Genomic DNA, 15446 nt, shown 5'->3' with positions numbered 1-15446 from the left:
GAATGTGCCACAGCAATCATTATATAGGTCACACCACCCACGAGGACGTGAACTTGTAACAAGGGCCTTGATTTGGAAACATTCTAAATTGTCTGTGTGCGAATGTGACTGGTTGGTGGCCTGTCCAGATACCACTCTTGCCCGAAGTCAGCTTTAAATGGGGACAACAAGCTATACAGTTTAAAAATGAATGGATAATAAAAGCTTTAACTTGATGGCTCTTTGCCTTTGTTTTGCTGAACTAGTGTGGGGAACTTTGGTGAAACCTTCAATTTCCCCACTTAGCCCTGGTGGTCCTTGACCCTGTTTACCCCACCCACTCGTGATGATGTGCAGCAGCCAGCAGGCAGGCAGCGTGTGAAGTTGCAGAAGCTGCGTGCTGCTATTTGTGCCAGACTGCATCCCACCACCACGCAGCAGCTTAGCGGAGCAAACCATTCCAGCTCTCCAGGTTCTGACATCTGCCACACCGGCCTTTTACACCACAAAAAAAGGATTTCGCTGTAAGATAGGCGTGCTTACTTTGCTATACGGAGGATTTGGGACGCTGCAGCCGAGAGGCACCGGCGAGATGCGCGTCCAGGCTTCGCCGGTACTCTCGTCGTGAAAGCAAAGCGGCAGCATCACCCGCCGCCTGCAATGGCGCTGTAGCCGCTCCAGCCAGTGTGCATCCCCACACGGTGGCCATTCCGTCCGGGACTCTCCGAACAAGTGTGGTTTCGAAATGCTCCTTTCGCAAGGTTCTGCAGCGAAAGCGTCAGAGTTTTTGCCTTTAGCTTACACCGAGTGAAGGTTTCACTTCTTGTGCATCACGCGTCAAACGGAACCCGAGCCACGAATGTAAGTGGGACTCTTTTGTTTTTGTTGCTCTGAGGCGTTGTGTTTACGCGTTCAACTTCTTTTTTTATGTGTTCCATGTTGTGGTTATCTCGTAAACAGAGTTGTCTTGTAGCTATGCGGTGTCTGGCTGATGTGCATCGCACCGCCTATATGTCTCGTTAAAAATTATTACTAAATGTAGCAACTTACTCTAATCCCTGTAATTCCCTCTACCCATTCAGACCTGGGATGTTATTTGCATGAAAACAAGATCCACTTTTTGCACTCGGCATGGTCCAGCGTGGTAAACAATATTATATCAGGACATTTAGATTTCAGACCATGCTGCTGCACGTTAGCCCTGTGTATGCATTGTAGACTGTATTGCATGCCTCCCCCCTCTGGAATGTAATGCAAAGCAAGATTAAACATTAATGGTTACTGCTATGGAATATTTAACTACAGTTGCCTTCCATTCCTGATGTACACAAAATATGTGTAGGTGCATATTGGTCCATTTTGTGTGTTCGGTGTACAGTAGAATGACTTTTCTTACGTGTAAATACATGGCAGTGATGATATGAGGTAAACAATAATATTGAAATTTATTACATTCAAATGTATACAATCTGCTACAATCTAAGATTTTGTAAAGGTTCCAAACATCAAATAGAAGCCATTCCAGTTTTGAACATCCTCTAGGGACAATACTAAATGTAAGAAAAAGGATGATATAATAATCGAACGTTATACATTATGATCATTTGTGGGCTAATGCTTTGGATAGTTTTATTTACAGTTCCTCCGAGGGTTTTATCTGTTTTTAGATCTCCGGTCCAGTCACGCCCTATGCTGTATGTTCCCCAGCCCTGGTTTACAGAATGAAAATAATCACTGTTTGAACTGCACCTCATGGCAGTGCTTTGTCATTATTTGTCCAGTTTGTATCTTTTTGTAATTTTCCTGTCTCTGTAGGTGTGAGCAGGCCTTAAAGGATTCAAAAACAGCATTGATTGGACCAGGTTTGGCAGCACTGCAGTAGGTCAAACCGAACGATCAGTCCTGAGTTCTAATGAGGCCACGGCGATGCTGACACCCCCGCTGAATCCAAAGACGTCATAATGCTGAAGACGGAGGCGACGGGGGAGAGGACCAGCCTCCGGAGTGCCTCCCCACACCGCAATGCCTACCGGGCTGAGTTTCAGGCCCTCAAGAAGGCCTTCGACCAGCCTCAAACCGACGGAAACTCCAAGCCCAAGGACCTCAAACGGGGGAAGCAACCAAGGGGCCGCCAATATGGCACACATGTCAGCCGCATTAAAAACATGTTCATGCAGATGGGATCAGAAAGTGCAGAGGTCAAGTCAAGGGGTCAAGATGATACCTCACCCCAAAAGCTGGTCAAGCCAACCAACTTCATTAACAAGGCTGACGGCTCGGTGATCAAACTCCAGCATTCCTCGTCGGCTGAAAGGGTCGGAGGTGCGGGTGCAAAGTTCTCAGAAACCAGGAAGTTGTTTGAACAGCACTCACGTGACCAATCCCAGTCACCAGTCTACCCCTATGGACGCGATAAACGGGGTTCCCATGAGCACCTTGACGACTGGCGAGGCGCGAGGTCCAACAGAGGCAGTACGGACTCACTGGACTCGCTGTGCTCCAGAACAGAGGCGTCGTCGCCAACCGTTAGCCAACTAAGTGCGGTTTTTGAAAACGCCGACCAACATAACCAGGGTATGCCCTTCAGAGGAGTCAGCAGACGGGCCTTGTACTCACCGGATGGATTCCATCGCCAAGGAGGGGATCTCAGTGAGGACGATGCGCGACAATCTCCAATTCGCGGAACTTACCGCATAGGGGGGAAGTTCCCTTCATCTTTGTCCGCTGATGACCTGCTCAGTCCGAGTCCCGGAGCTGAGGCTGTGGATCCCAAGCTAATCCGACGAGATAAGGAAGCCCAAGAAAAAACTGACAAGAGGCAACTATCTAATGCCACCATAAATGGAAGTCAGGTCAATGGTTCCATCGAGGAGGATAATGATGGGTCAAAAACTACAAATGATGATGTGATCGCCAACAAAACTTTTGAGGATGCAAGCCCCGATCCACCGACCAAACAAACTGCTCTGGCTGGAGAAAGCCAAGAAGATCCTACCAGAGGCGACACATCTCCAGACTTTCCCAAAGACCAGGTGGACGAACCTGAAGAGGAATACACCGGGAATGAGCGAGTGATTTTTAACGCAGATGGGGATGCGTGTTACCAGGGTTGGGGGGAAAGTTGCACTGACCCCGAGGATGAGCTGTATGGTGACGACGAAGACATTGTCTATGACCCCGGCTCTGATGTGACCGAGATTCCTGGTCTGGCGGATGAAAACAAAGAGGACGTCCCTGCAACGAGGAAGATTCGCTTCAGCACTGCACCTATTAAAGTAAGTTGAGCGCTGATCAAAACTATTTTAGGGCATTTCAAAAGCAGATTAGAAAGCAAATATTTGAGAGACAGCTGCATGATGATGAGCTCACTTTGTTAGTACCGTTAGTAATTGCAGTACATCTTTATAAGCCTTGTCCTTGTTAGACAGGGATCTGTTCATGGTCCTCCACTATGATACTCGATAAAGCAGCAAATCATTATGCCTCTAGTCTCCATTAAATAAGTTGCTCTGAGGCGATGAGGGCTTGTAGCTATTTTATGATGCAAAGCTTGAGGGTTAAAACATCTGCCCCCCCTTGGGAAATTGTGCTCATGAGCAGAACATCTGTGCATGTGTTAGCTTTGCTGGTTGTGTGCCTACACGCTTTTCACACATGCTAGTGTTTGTATTCTCAAAACACTTTTGTCACTTCACTTCAAATCACATCTGGTTTTAATCAGGGTTTAACCAGGCATATCTAGGCATCTTGTGTCATTTAATTTCCACAGGATGATGAGAAGTGGGAATAACAGTGGTGTTTATGCACTATTCGCAGTAGCTGTTATTTACATGTATTGCGTGTCTTTGTGGCTGTTGCATCATCTGACTGAGTTTTGTGCTTATGCTGCACATGTTGAACACAATGAGGCGAGTGTAGTTTGTGGATTGTGAAAATGGATTTGGAAGATTACGGGAAATATTTTCCGCTCGTAATCCGCAAGCTTTTAGAATCAATAAGATCAACATTTGTGGTAGTAAACATCATATTTTAGGAAGCCTTCTGGATGCTGTGTTTTGACTGTGAAATTGTGTTTTCAGTCATTTGGTCTGATTGGGTGTGGTGACTGGAGAATAGAAATGGACTGTTTTGATACAGCTGTCAATATTCTGCTTCCTGTATTGATTTATTGAAAAAAAAAAGTAGGCTTGGCAGCGCAGATTTCCAGTAGCAATGCCATTGTTTTTTCATTATCTGAAATACTGTGAAGAATCAGTCACTACTATTGTGCCTGCAGTACACTTAAACTCAAGTCATATGAACTTATATTTCCATATTAATAGTAATACCGTCATGTTGGCATCACTAAGCATTTCACTAAGTATTTGCCACGTGTAAGAAGATAATGCTAATCTGTGTGGTTAACAAAAACCATTGCCGCTCTGCTTACCTTTTGGATTTGATGCTAGTGATTCAAACAGTTTAGCCTAGCTGCCAATTGTGTCATCGCAATTTGCCAGCTAAGATTGTTTGTTTAACTTGGTGGTTTAAAATTTCACATTCTCTACAGATACTCAACTATTTGTATGCAGGAACTTTAAAAGTAAATTTTCCATCCTTTAAAAGGATACGACTTAATTATTAAAGTTGAGAAGGGCCGTCAGGCATATTGATATAATTCACAAGACGTACCTACAAGTAAACAGTGTCAGTAGTATTTTGAGAGGGGAAGTATCACAAACCTGGCTGTCACAGGTCGAGGATCAATCCTATTAACATGCTTTTAATGAACCAAGGCAATTAGGCCTGCTCTTACAGAGAAACGGTTGTTTCGCTAATTACCTTGTACTATCTCTTACGATCGTGTCATTTGGCTCCTCCCCCTCAGGACTCACCACACACAGCGAAACATAGTCAGAATTCAGTACAAAAATCTTTCAGGTGATAGCATCAACATCTCCCCTATTGGGGTGAGCCTGATGCTCATTCATCATATGGAATATTTAAGATAAGCACTGCCCACCTTTTACTCACACAGTCACCCCCTCCCTCATCTCTATTATGCAACCCCCTCCCCTCTGCACACAAACACGGTCGTGTCTTTTGTTCGTCTATATAGCGAGGGAGACAAAGACGTACTCTCAAGCCCCACACGAGTCCGGCATGACCCCAAAAAGGGAGGAGACTGCAGAGTCGATCCTGGCACGGTGTACAGAAAAATCCCACCATCTTTTAATCTTAACAGTTCTTGTAATATTTCTTAGCGCTTTTCCCTAAAGCGGATAAATCATTTTAACATCCGAGCTTTGCTGCCTTAATTGATTTAGAAATCAGGCAGGCAGCTGCTAAGAAGAGAGAGTGCACAACCAGCGTTTTGGCAACAGTTTGTGAGCAGCATGCTCACGTCTGGATGAGAAGTCCTTTTAAAAAATATCCATTAAATTGGACATATGAGTCCTCATAATGTGTTGAAATGTTATTACATGGCATTCAATGCAAGAGTTTCTGACATGTGCAATATATCGGCCCCATAGGTCAGCCACAAAATTACAGCCGCTATACGCAGGTGTTCCTAATAAAGTGTCCAGTTACTGTATTTGGTGTCACGCTTCCTTCCATGTCCTTTAGCAGGGCTGCAACATTCTGACCCAGTGAGGAAGTGACTTTAGTGGGCTTCCCGACGGCACTGACCTACAGAAAAGAATCCCATCACATGCTCATTCAAGCAACTGGTTTTTAGTGTCTCTGGGTCGCCTGTTCACTTCTCCTCAGATTGATGTGGCGCTGCCCAAGTCACGCTTCCGATGCCCTATTTCCACACCGCAATGCTTTTACAGCCATTAAGAACCGTTGAGAATAGAGCGCTTCATCGGGGCGCATCGCACTCATCTCCTTCCACTTTCTCCTGCGTGGCTGTCAGGGTGTTAAACATGTCTGCCCTGATCAAACATCCATCTCGCGTTGAGGCACAATTTTTTTCATTGTATTTACTTCCTCTCTCTGATCGGATCACGCCACGGGAGTTTGACAGAGGAGGGCCTATGTATGCAGTGTCTGGCCTTCAAATTTTGTTCCTGCTCAATTTGAACTCTATTCAGGCAGGGCATTTCCTGTCGTGATATTTTGATTAAAAAGTGAAGCTTCAGTTAAATGATAGCATTAAGGGCCTCTCTGCTTTGCGTGTGTCTATCACTGCTGCATTTGTGTATTAGATTGGGCTGCTGCTCCATTTGGGGACTGCTGAGTAGCCTCATCAATTTGATAGATGTGTGTCAGCCTTCTTTCCCTGTGGCAGTGCGTCTGGCAACACGAGTCTGGACTACATTATTTAACTGGTGTGGTTAGTCATAAAACCACACCAGGCCATTCTTCCACTGAATAAATGTGCCATTTGTTGATGAATGTTTTACATTTGGATATTGAGCTGGAAGGTGGTGCAGGGAATTTGAGGTCATCTTCCTCAGATTAATACTGTATTGCACTACACAAGTGTTTATATTAGAAACCACTGTCAACGTTCACTGGCAAAACAACCTTCCGAATCTCTGCAATGCATTGCTTTACATCACGTACTTTACTGGAGCATAAAAAGAATCCAAAGAGTTTCTCGAGTCTTGTTGCTGATGCTTAGAAAGAGAGAAAGCGGAAATTAACAACCTGCCTGTGCCATTTTCCGCTTGCTTTGGATTTAGAAAGTTCTGCCTCTTCATCCTGAACACGGCATTTAAAAGCCATGTTAACCACATCAGCACATCCTTTTGCCTGATGCTTAATTTTATGTACTGTACAGTGCCGTTACATCTTTATCTGTTTTATCTGGACTGTCTCTTCTTAATACGGGTTGGAAATGAGGTGGGCTGCCAGCCAAGAACTTTGCTTTCAAACTGTGCTCTGATGGAGAGGATTACTCTACTTTAGTGGCGTACCTCTTTCGTTAACTACTGTATGAAAAAAATAAATCTTAACAATATTCAAAGCACTCCGCCTTTGATGGAATGTGATGGAGGGATTTTTGGAAGGAAAAACAAATCAACAAATTCAACCTTTGTGGATTAGCATGAGCTGGATGATTAAGAATCTACGTAGACATAAAGAAAATAAACAATTACCAGCAAGCTGTTTTCGTGGATGTTTTGAACAGTAAGTTATATGACTGCCGTTTATGCTCTTAGGCTAACAATATGTCAAACAATATGTCAAACAACAAACATAAAAGCAAACGCAAAGCAAAAAAGGGGCATATATTAAATTAGTGTCTAAAGAAGCCTCTTTTCAGCCCTGTTTTTTTTTCTCCTATTATATATTTGACCCCTTCCCCTTTAAACTGTGTAAACCTGTCTATCCACATCCTAATTATGGAATCTATATCTTACTGTCATGGGAGAGAACTTTATCAAATAGTGACACATATAACAGTTGACAGTTTGCTTATGAGATCAGAAAAGGGGCAGTAGGTATTAAACTATATTTCGGCTAAGCTTCTTTTCAAGTGAACTAAATCAAAGCATTTCACTAACTCCTTCAAAGGGATCAAGCAGTGTACAACTTGGGCGCCTTTACGTGAGTTTGTCTTTAATGTGAAAATGTGAGTTAGTTGGGCCAACTTTTCTTGTAATACTGTAGTATCCTTGACAAGTTTAACAGCTCCAAGCCCAGGTTGGGTTTGTGTGTATAGTTATTGCATTATTCAGCCAGGACGTTTTTGTTGTCTTGTTTCTGTGCCACCTGATGATCCCAACGGGGATGCAGTTTTAATGATCAAGAGAAAGGCGAGACTTGCCTTGTTGTTTTTTATCCTGGTCAGTTTCCACCTCATACTGTGTCATGGAGCTATCATTTATCACCACACTTTTATTTCTGCCTGTAGTCTGGTCCCGTGTGCATGAGATCATCAGTGTATTGCCAATTCTTTATGTCTCTATCAATGACACTATATTTTCCGTTTATAAGTACCGTAATGTCCAAGTCATTTTTCTCTCTGTTAGAGATCTTTTTTTTTTTTTTTCCTCCGTTCTATGAACAATGTTTATCAGGCTTTTCTGCAAACTCACTGCATGGTTGTTTTGCAATATGTAATCCGGAACACTCGCAGGTTATGCCACTCTACTCGATTTGCCACTTCAAAATAGTACCACGCTGAAACTGGAAACAATGTCAACACACTGAACAGTGTTCTGTTAACAAAGATTTAAAAAAAATATCATTATTACATCATATTCAACAGAGATTTTCATTAGTAAATGCATTTATCTACGGAGATCACTACATATGAGGTAACAAGTTTTGCTCTGACCAATCAGAGGACGGCAAAATGCTCTGTGATTGACTGGCAGTCATTCCAGGGTGTAATTAATTCAGTTGGGAAATGCTCCACCTCCCAAAGACCCTTAAAAGGATTATGGGAAAAATATGGATGGATGGATAGTACTGTGCTGTGGAAAATATACAAAACTGTGGCAGCCTATTAACTCATTCACTCCCAAAGACGTATTTATACGTTTTTTTAGGTTTTTGTTTGCTAGAGTTTTTGTATGAAGGCTTTGATGCAGTTTCTGACCTGAAGTGGAAGCTTAAAGCGATGGTAGTTATTACAAAAAAAAGTTTCATTCATGAAACAGATGAAGCACACTTTTTTTTTTTTTTTTGTAATAACTACTATCGCTTTAAGCGACCACTTCAGGTCAGAAACTGCATCAAAGCCTTCATACAAAAACTAGCAAACAAAAACATATAAATACGTTTTTGGGAGTGAATGAGTTAAAGGGGGTGTCAAGTCCAGAAAAATAATTACAATAATATGTTCTAAGTGTGTGTTTGTGGAACATGAATTAAACAGAAAAATCCACTTGTTATTATTCATTTTTTTGACTGAAAATGACATCACACCTTGACTAAGCGCTCAGAAAACGTGAGCCGTGACGGTCATTATGTGAGCCCTTCGGTCCAGTGTTGTCATTTACAGCAAGTGGCAAAATGGCCACCTCTGAGCTGGATATGTATATATTTTTTCTGCTTACTTCTCAAACACAAAATTAATCAGAATGCTGTGTTGACTATTAATGAAATGAATTGGCAATGTGATGTTAACAGAGTTGTTGTGGTACTTGTGATTCACCCCTCACGCCCCCGTCATAATACAGACGGGACACAGCAAGGCATTGTATGCGCTCATTGAATTGTGCTTGTTTACTATTCTACTGGGCCGTCTTTAGTTCCCGCCCCCTCATAACCACCACTCACATCCCTTTCGTGTCTTTTGTCCACTCACTGACACTGACCTAGTAGAAATAGTTGGGAATGGCATCTATTTATGTGTTGTTAAAGTGTAAAGCCAAATCTTGTAAAATACATGTGACTTCCCTTTATATGCAGCCTACATGTGGGCTAAAAAAAGACGATGCTGACTAAGCTATTGGCGTTCGCCGACATGTCAGATGTCAGTGTCACTTCCTCACACGCAGGATGATGCATGGTGAGATGACAGGAAGTTTGGCCTTGAACCAGACAGTTCACCCTCGTCCGCCACTTATCTTTTACATAAGGAAGACTGTGAGTGTTTCTCCTGGCCGGCTTCTTTTTCACACCTCTTTTATGCCTGTCAAGGTCAGTCCAAATCCCCGCGAGACATACATTCCTTTGCCTCTTCTTCTTTCCTGTGGCTGAGGCTTAGTGGTGTGTGTGCACAAGGTTGGGTGGTGATCACAGGTAGAACAAATGGAATGCAAATGTGCTGAATTGTCTTAGTACAGGGGACACATTCTAATGAGATTTAATAAAGGAGTTACATAAAACAATTTGCCTTTGCAACAACAACAAAGCTCAGTTTTGACTGGCATGTAAGTGGAATAAATTGCGATTTTTACTGAATCTTGAAATGGTTTCTTTCAGATTTGAAGACCAAAGTCTAGACAGAGGGACTGTACTATACATTGTGAGGCTTCTCATGGCGCAAGTTCCATCCACCGTGATAAAGTCACTGGCTGTGTGATGGAACACCTGGCACAAAGCTTAATATCGCCGCACCGGACTTCCTCAGTCTTCAACTTTTTCTTTCTTCATTTCCCTCTACTGCTTGTCTAACTCCTCAATTGCATGGCTTTGTGACTCTCCTCTCAGCTCATGAATCATCTGAGTCGCTCGGTTACTTTCTCTTGGTGGATATTACCTCCTCTCCCCCGTGAACTGGGCTCTTTGTTTACCACCGCCGCTACCCCTTCATTTTTTTCACCATCCTCTGATACACTGACACTTGGCTTTATTTGCACTTCAACCTCCTCCACATGGGCTCCCCCATTCTCCTTTCTTTTCCCTGTGGGGCTCTGCTCTTTCCTCACATTGGGAATGTGACTGACATTTTCATTTTCATGCTAAGATGAGTCTTCAGCACACTTGCTTGGCACACAAGCGTGTATAGACACGCACCTTGCAAGGGAACCAGCTGCTCATATACACACAGGCGCATGCACACAATACCCGCATGCATACTTTCTTTCCCTATTGTTGCCACCAGAATGCCTGACATGGAATCTGTGGACACACTCGCACAATCTCAAATGCCCGCATACAAACGGAGAGAAGCACAAATAAGTGTGTTGCTTTCGGGCCTCTGCAAAGTCAGAGCAGCTGCACCGTCTGTTTTAGAAGCTATACTGTGTAATGTCATTTTGTATGAAAAGTAATCCAGGGGAATTGGTTAAGTTGGGGCTTAGTGTTTTTAGCATTATTTAAATCTTAAAAATCACTCATGGTTCAGTGGTTTACTAGGCTAAGGGAAGTGCATTTGTTGACAGATAACAGGATGCCGTAAATCAAAGGTGTCCAAATTTTCTTTCTTCGAGGGCCACAAACAGGAATATGGCCAGATGCCAGAGCCATGTTGACATTTTTTACCTTAACAAGCACACCAAAAATCAGTCAATCAGGCAATTGTATATTGTTTAGATATTATTTTACGTGATTTTTAAACTGATGCCAGCTTTCAAAAAGGAATATTGTTAATAGGAGGAACCAATTTTTGCTTGTAAAAATTATCTTCTGTTCAGTGTTATGAAAATAAATGTTACTTGTTTAAATGTAAATACATAGTTAATTTGTATATTTAAAAACTCGAAGCTCGACAGTATAAAAACCCCATTTATTAGTAGCAGATACCATTTTTAGTATATGCTGCGTAAAAGGGGGTGGCCGGCCACAATTGGCCCCCGCGCCTTAGTTTGTAGCTGAAGTAGACGAAGAGTTCATAAAGCTCATTTATGTTGGGTTATGGGAGCAACCTAGTCAGTCTCCACAATACAATTTAATAGAAAACCTTTGGAGAGAGCTGAAACTTGTTTTAATGAGTTACCATAATCGATAAACAACCATTAAAACGGAAAAACTTACATTTTCAGCAGGAATCAAAAAATGATATCTGCCATTTCACATCGTCTTCCATTTGCTCCATTTTCCCAAAGGGCAACACGCCTTAAATGTCTTCTTCACGCCTCCTCTCAAAGATCGACCCTCATCTGTCCTCAATCCTTCTTCCTGACCTCCTCCCTCTCTCCTCCTGTGTTCCACATGCTAATGTGTTTTTATCCCCAGCCTTCGGTGACTGAGAGAAGCCATTAGTGATAGTTGAGACTGCCAAAGGTAGCATCTGGTCCTGGGTATTTGTGGAGTTATGAGAAACACCCCCAGAAGCAGTAAATCAGCCACCAGCGTTGTGATTTGATTTGAATCATAGCAAATGTTCTGTTTAAGTTTTGTTAGTTCTGAATGCGTCATTAACTCTGATATTTTAATGGACAGGCTTAAGGCGCTGTTTGTTACACTGCATTAGTATTTTGATGATTGTTGCCGTTAGCTGATTATAAAATATTAATGAATAAATTAAGTGCACGGTTGTACTCCTTCATAGTGAAGCATGCTGGGACCATTTTAATAAAAACTTCATTGAGGGCTACAACATACTTTAATATCATTCACCAGTCTCATACTTATTGTTGAATCAATTTTCCAGAGCCATGTTAGCAATAATGAAAACCTGTTGCTTAATTTTTTTAGTTTGAAAACTTTTTGAATTGATTTTGACACTTATAGAATAATCTTATATTCTCACTCACGTACCTTTTGTGGCTTCAACTCATATGTGATGAATGACTGCGCCCTGATTTAATTGTTTACCATAAAATCAATGCTGCTTTTGCAGAGCTGTGAAAAAAAATTGAGCACAGATAAACTGTCTGCATATCTACGTGTGGGTGCGTGCGTGCGTTACAGCGTAAATAATGCAGAGTTGCTGATCGTGCTGAATGATTGATGACAGAAAGGTCACACAGGAAATAGAAAAAACTGTGCTTCGTTTAACGCATCCATTCGTGTTCTGCAACATCTACTTTAGAACAAAGTCAGAACAAAAATACATTGACTGACATGTTCATTTTTTATGTCTTGACCTTGTGTGCACTTGCGTTTTGTCACTGGTAAAATATTGATGAAGACGCATAGTCTTCTGTGGTAGTCCATGTGTACTTTTCCTCAGAATTGTGAAGGAATCTGCAAAAATAATGTTTAAAGAAAATGACTTTTCATTTTCCTTAATGAAATATTTAAATTAATAGCTGTGATCTTCAACCAAATTACCCAATGTATATCTTACTAGAATAACTAAAAAAAAAAAAAAACAACACCACCAGATGTTGTTTTTTGGCATAGAAATCAAATCTGTGCTGGCATACCAGCATGGCCAAGTGCTCACACACTCGTTTCACATCCTAGCACCCCTTTTTACTCAGCGCCTGCAGGTGGCCTTTTGCACTTGCTGGTGACAGCTTGTGCTGCTCTCAGCTAGCGCTCTTCTCTGCACTGCATGCAGGGAGCCGTGAGGGCGTCCTGCTGCCTGGGATGAGATGTGATGTGACAGCTGACTATTGCAGAGGAGGAGAGAAACCTCCTGTGTTGTTCAGAGCAAAAACATCTCTGAAAGATTCTCTGATTATACAGATTGTTGTCAGTAAATATTTGCGTTTGTCATTTTTAGGTTGTAAATTATTTATGGATTATATTTGAAGGTGAAAACCAACATGCCCCCAATCTTTCTTTCTGTTACCTCTCCAGGTATTCAACACCTACTCCAACGAGGACTATGACCGCCGAAACGAAGAAGTGGATCCTGTGGCCTCATCTGCCGAGTACGAGCTGGAGAAGAGGGTGGAGAAGCTGGAGCTTTTCCCCGTGGAGCTGGAGAAAGGTGGGAAGGAAAATCTCATGACATCTGGCGGAATCGCCCACCCAATTGTGAGGTGTTATATTTCCCAGGGGTCTACAAACATTCTGAATATTAAGAATTAAAAAAAAAAAAATAGCGATAACTATTCTGTCTTAAATGCACTGTGGCAACTTAACCCCAAGTATTATGCAAACCCAATGTTCTCACAATTTGTCCCCAGCTACCAACTTCTGCCCCTGATCTAAAATAGACTGCTTTGTGTTGTGGGTTATCACCTTCCAGTCACTGTTATGTAACTCTAAGCTCTTATGAATAATGAATGGTGGATGGAAAAGGGAGGAATAGTGCACTGGAAAGGAACTTCCCATCCAGAACAATATTGCTGTATTAGTGAAGGGCAGCGTACGCTTAAGGGGATGTCTCTTATTTTATTTTTTATTTTTTTTTCCCCCTTTCATTATTAAAGCACTATTTTTACACATGTGTAGTTATATTCCTTTTCCCTTATCCTCACTCCATCCGCTTGCTTTTCTATGAGTCATTTTGAGATTGTTGTTGACATTTATTCAAAACACTGTAGCACCCAATTCTTAATTTTGAGGCACACACCAGTTTTAATTGGGATTTTTCATTAGTTATTTTTTTATTTTATTTAGTATTTGTCGAGTGGGAGATTAAAAAAGAAGTAATTTAAACCACAATTCTCAAATGTTTTGCCGTCCTTCACAAATGTTCAGCAATAAAACTCAAAAGCTCATGTGTAATATTGACAAAGACGAAAATGCAGAACTTTTTTTGTTAAAATTATAGTTTGCTTTATATGGACTTCACACAGATCTGATTGACAGATATTTTGACTGGTTGTAGTCATAATTTACCGAATGATCAATGACATAATTGATTGGATCTGCAAAATGAGACATTACAGCAAACTTGTGTCGTTCACTCCAGGGACGTTCTATGCTGCCATTTTAATAATCCAAGGTTTCTCAGCATATACATTCAGATTATTTTGTCTTTTTTTTCACAATATTCAGAAATACTTTTGAAGGATTTTTGGGAGGTCAATTATATGCAGACCTAGTTTTTTAAATATAAAATGTGATGGTCTTTTTTTCAAAACATTTTCATTTTTATTCCATTCACTATATATATATATATATATATATATATATATATATATATATATATATATATATATATGTATATATATATATATATGTATATATATATATATATATATATATATATATATATATATATATATATATATATTAGGGGTGTGAATTGCCTAGTACCTGACGATTCGATTCGTATCACGATTCACAGGTCACGATTCGATTCGATACCGATTAATCCCGATACGAATTTATAAGTCGATTGTTGCGATTTTTTTTCATTCAAATTTAGAAAATACTAATCAGTAAGCTTGTAGAGTGTAAGATTTATATGAAAATGTATTATTTATTTATCTGAAATTTCAGTCTTATAGAGGTTGTAATCTGTTTCATGTTTGAACAGCATTAAAATAAAATATTAAGGCTTAATGTTCCGTTCATATAACATCCTTCCATGCTCAAGGTGTGAATCCTAAAAAAAAAAAAAAAATCGATTCTGCCAATTATTGAATCGATTCGAGAATCGCGCGATGTAGTATCGCGATATATCGCCGAATCGATTTTTTTTAACACCCCTAATATATATATATATATATATATATTTCAATTTTAATTCTTATTTTGTTTCCTATAACCTCAGCAGACTCGTAAAAGCCGCATGAAACTGTGTTTCACCTGTGTCTAGATGAGGACGGCTTGGGCATCAGCATCATCGGGATGGGTGTTGGCGCTGACGCAGGCCTGGAGAAACTGGGCATCTTCGTCAAGACCGTCATTGAAGGTGGAGCGGCCGAAAGAGACAGCAGGTGAGGTTCTTTTCAATTCTGTTAAAAATTAAGGGCAACAACTTCTGTCCGTGATAGTGTGTATAAAAAGTGTTCATATCGTGAGCTATTCTGGACCGCGCACACCAACCCACACACAGTTCCTGTCAGATTTATCAGTAGGAGTTGCGATTAGATCCATAGAGAGAGGCACACTGCTGTCTCACGCAGAGCTGCACATGTGATGGAATATGCAGCATGATGTCTCTTGATTGTGACCACATTCTACCCATGCTTCTGGATGATCCATGTGTGCATCTTTTTTTAGAAAATGTGAACAGTGCACATGGCCTATTGTTGTAGTGTAGGATAATTTTTCACATATAGTAGCTGACG

The 15446-nt window shown here is 41.2% G+C and overlaps 1 protein-coding gene across 8 annotated transcripts in view; it reads left to right on the top strand.

Annotated features, from left to right (window-relative positions):
- The window catches only part of ppp1r9a (protein phosphatase 1, regulatory subunit 9A), a 45966-nt gene that overhangs the window by 13628 nt on the left and 16892 nt on the right, over positions 1-15446 (top strand). For 6 of the 8 annotated variants that reach the window (XM_077508028.1, XM_077508029.1, XM_077508030.1 and 3 more), the window contains 3 exons: positions 1795-3254; positions 13057-13189; positions 14972-15092. In XM_077508028.1, coding sequence (XP_077364154.1) covers positions 1941-3254; positions 13057-13189; positions 14972-15092 — 1568 coding nt within the window. In that variant the 5' untranslated portion in view covers positions 1795-1940. Of the gene's footprint in view, positions 1-299; positions 841-1794; positions 3255-13056; positions 13190-14971; positions 15093-15446 lie in introns of those variants that run through there. The other 2 variants (XM_077508031.1, XM_077508025.1) reach the window with 2 other exon arrangements.

The sequence above is a fragment of the Festucalex cinctus genome, chromosome 19, assembly GCF_051991245.1.
Source record: "Festucalex cinctus isolate MCC-2025b chromosome 19, RoL_Fcin_1.0, whole genome shotgun sequence".
Taxonomy (NCBI): Eukaryota; Metazoa; Chordata; class Actinopteri; order Syngnathiformes; family Syngnathidae; genus Festucalex; species Festucalex cinctus.
Note: the sequence above shows the minus strand (reverse complement) of the source record. Positions and strands in the feature narration are given on the sequence as shown.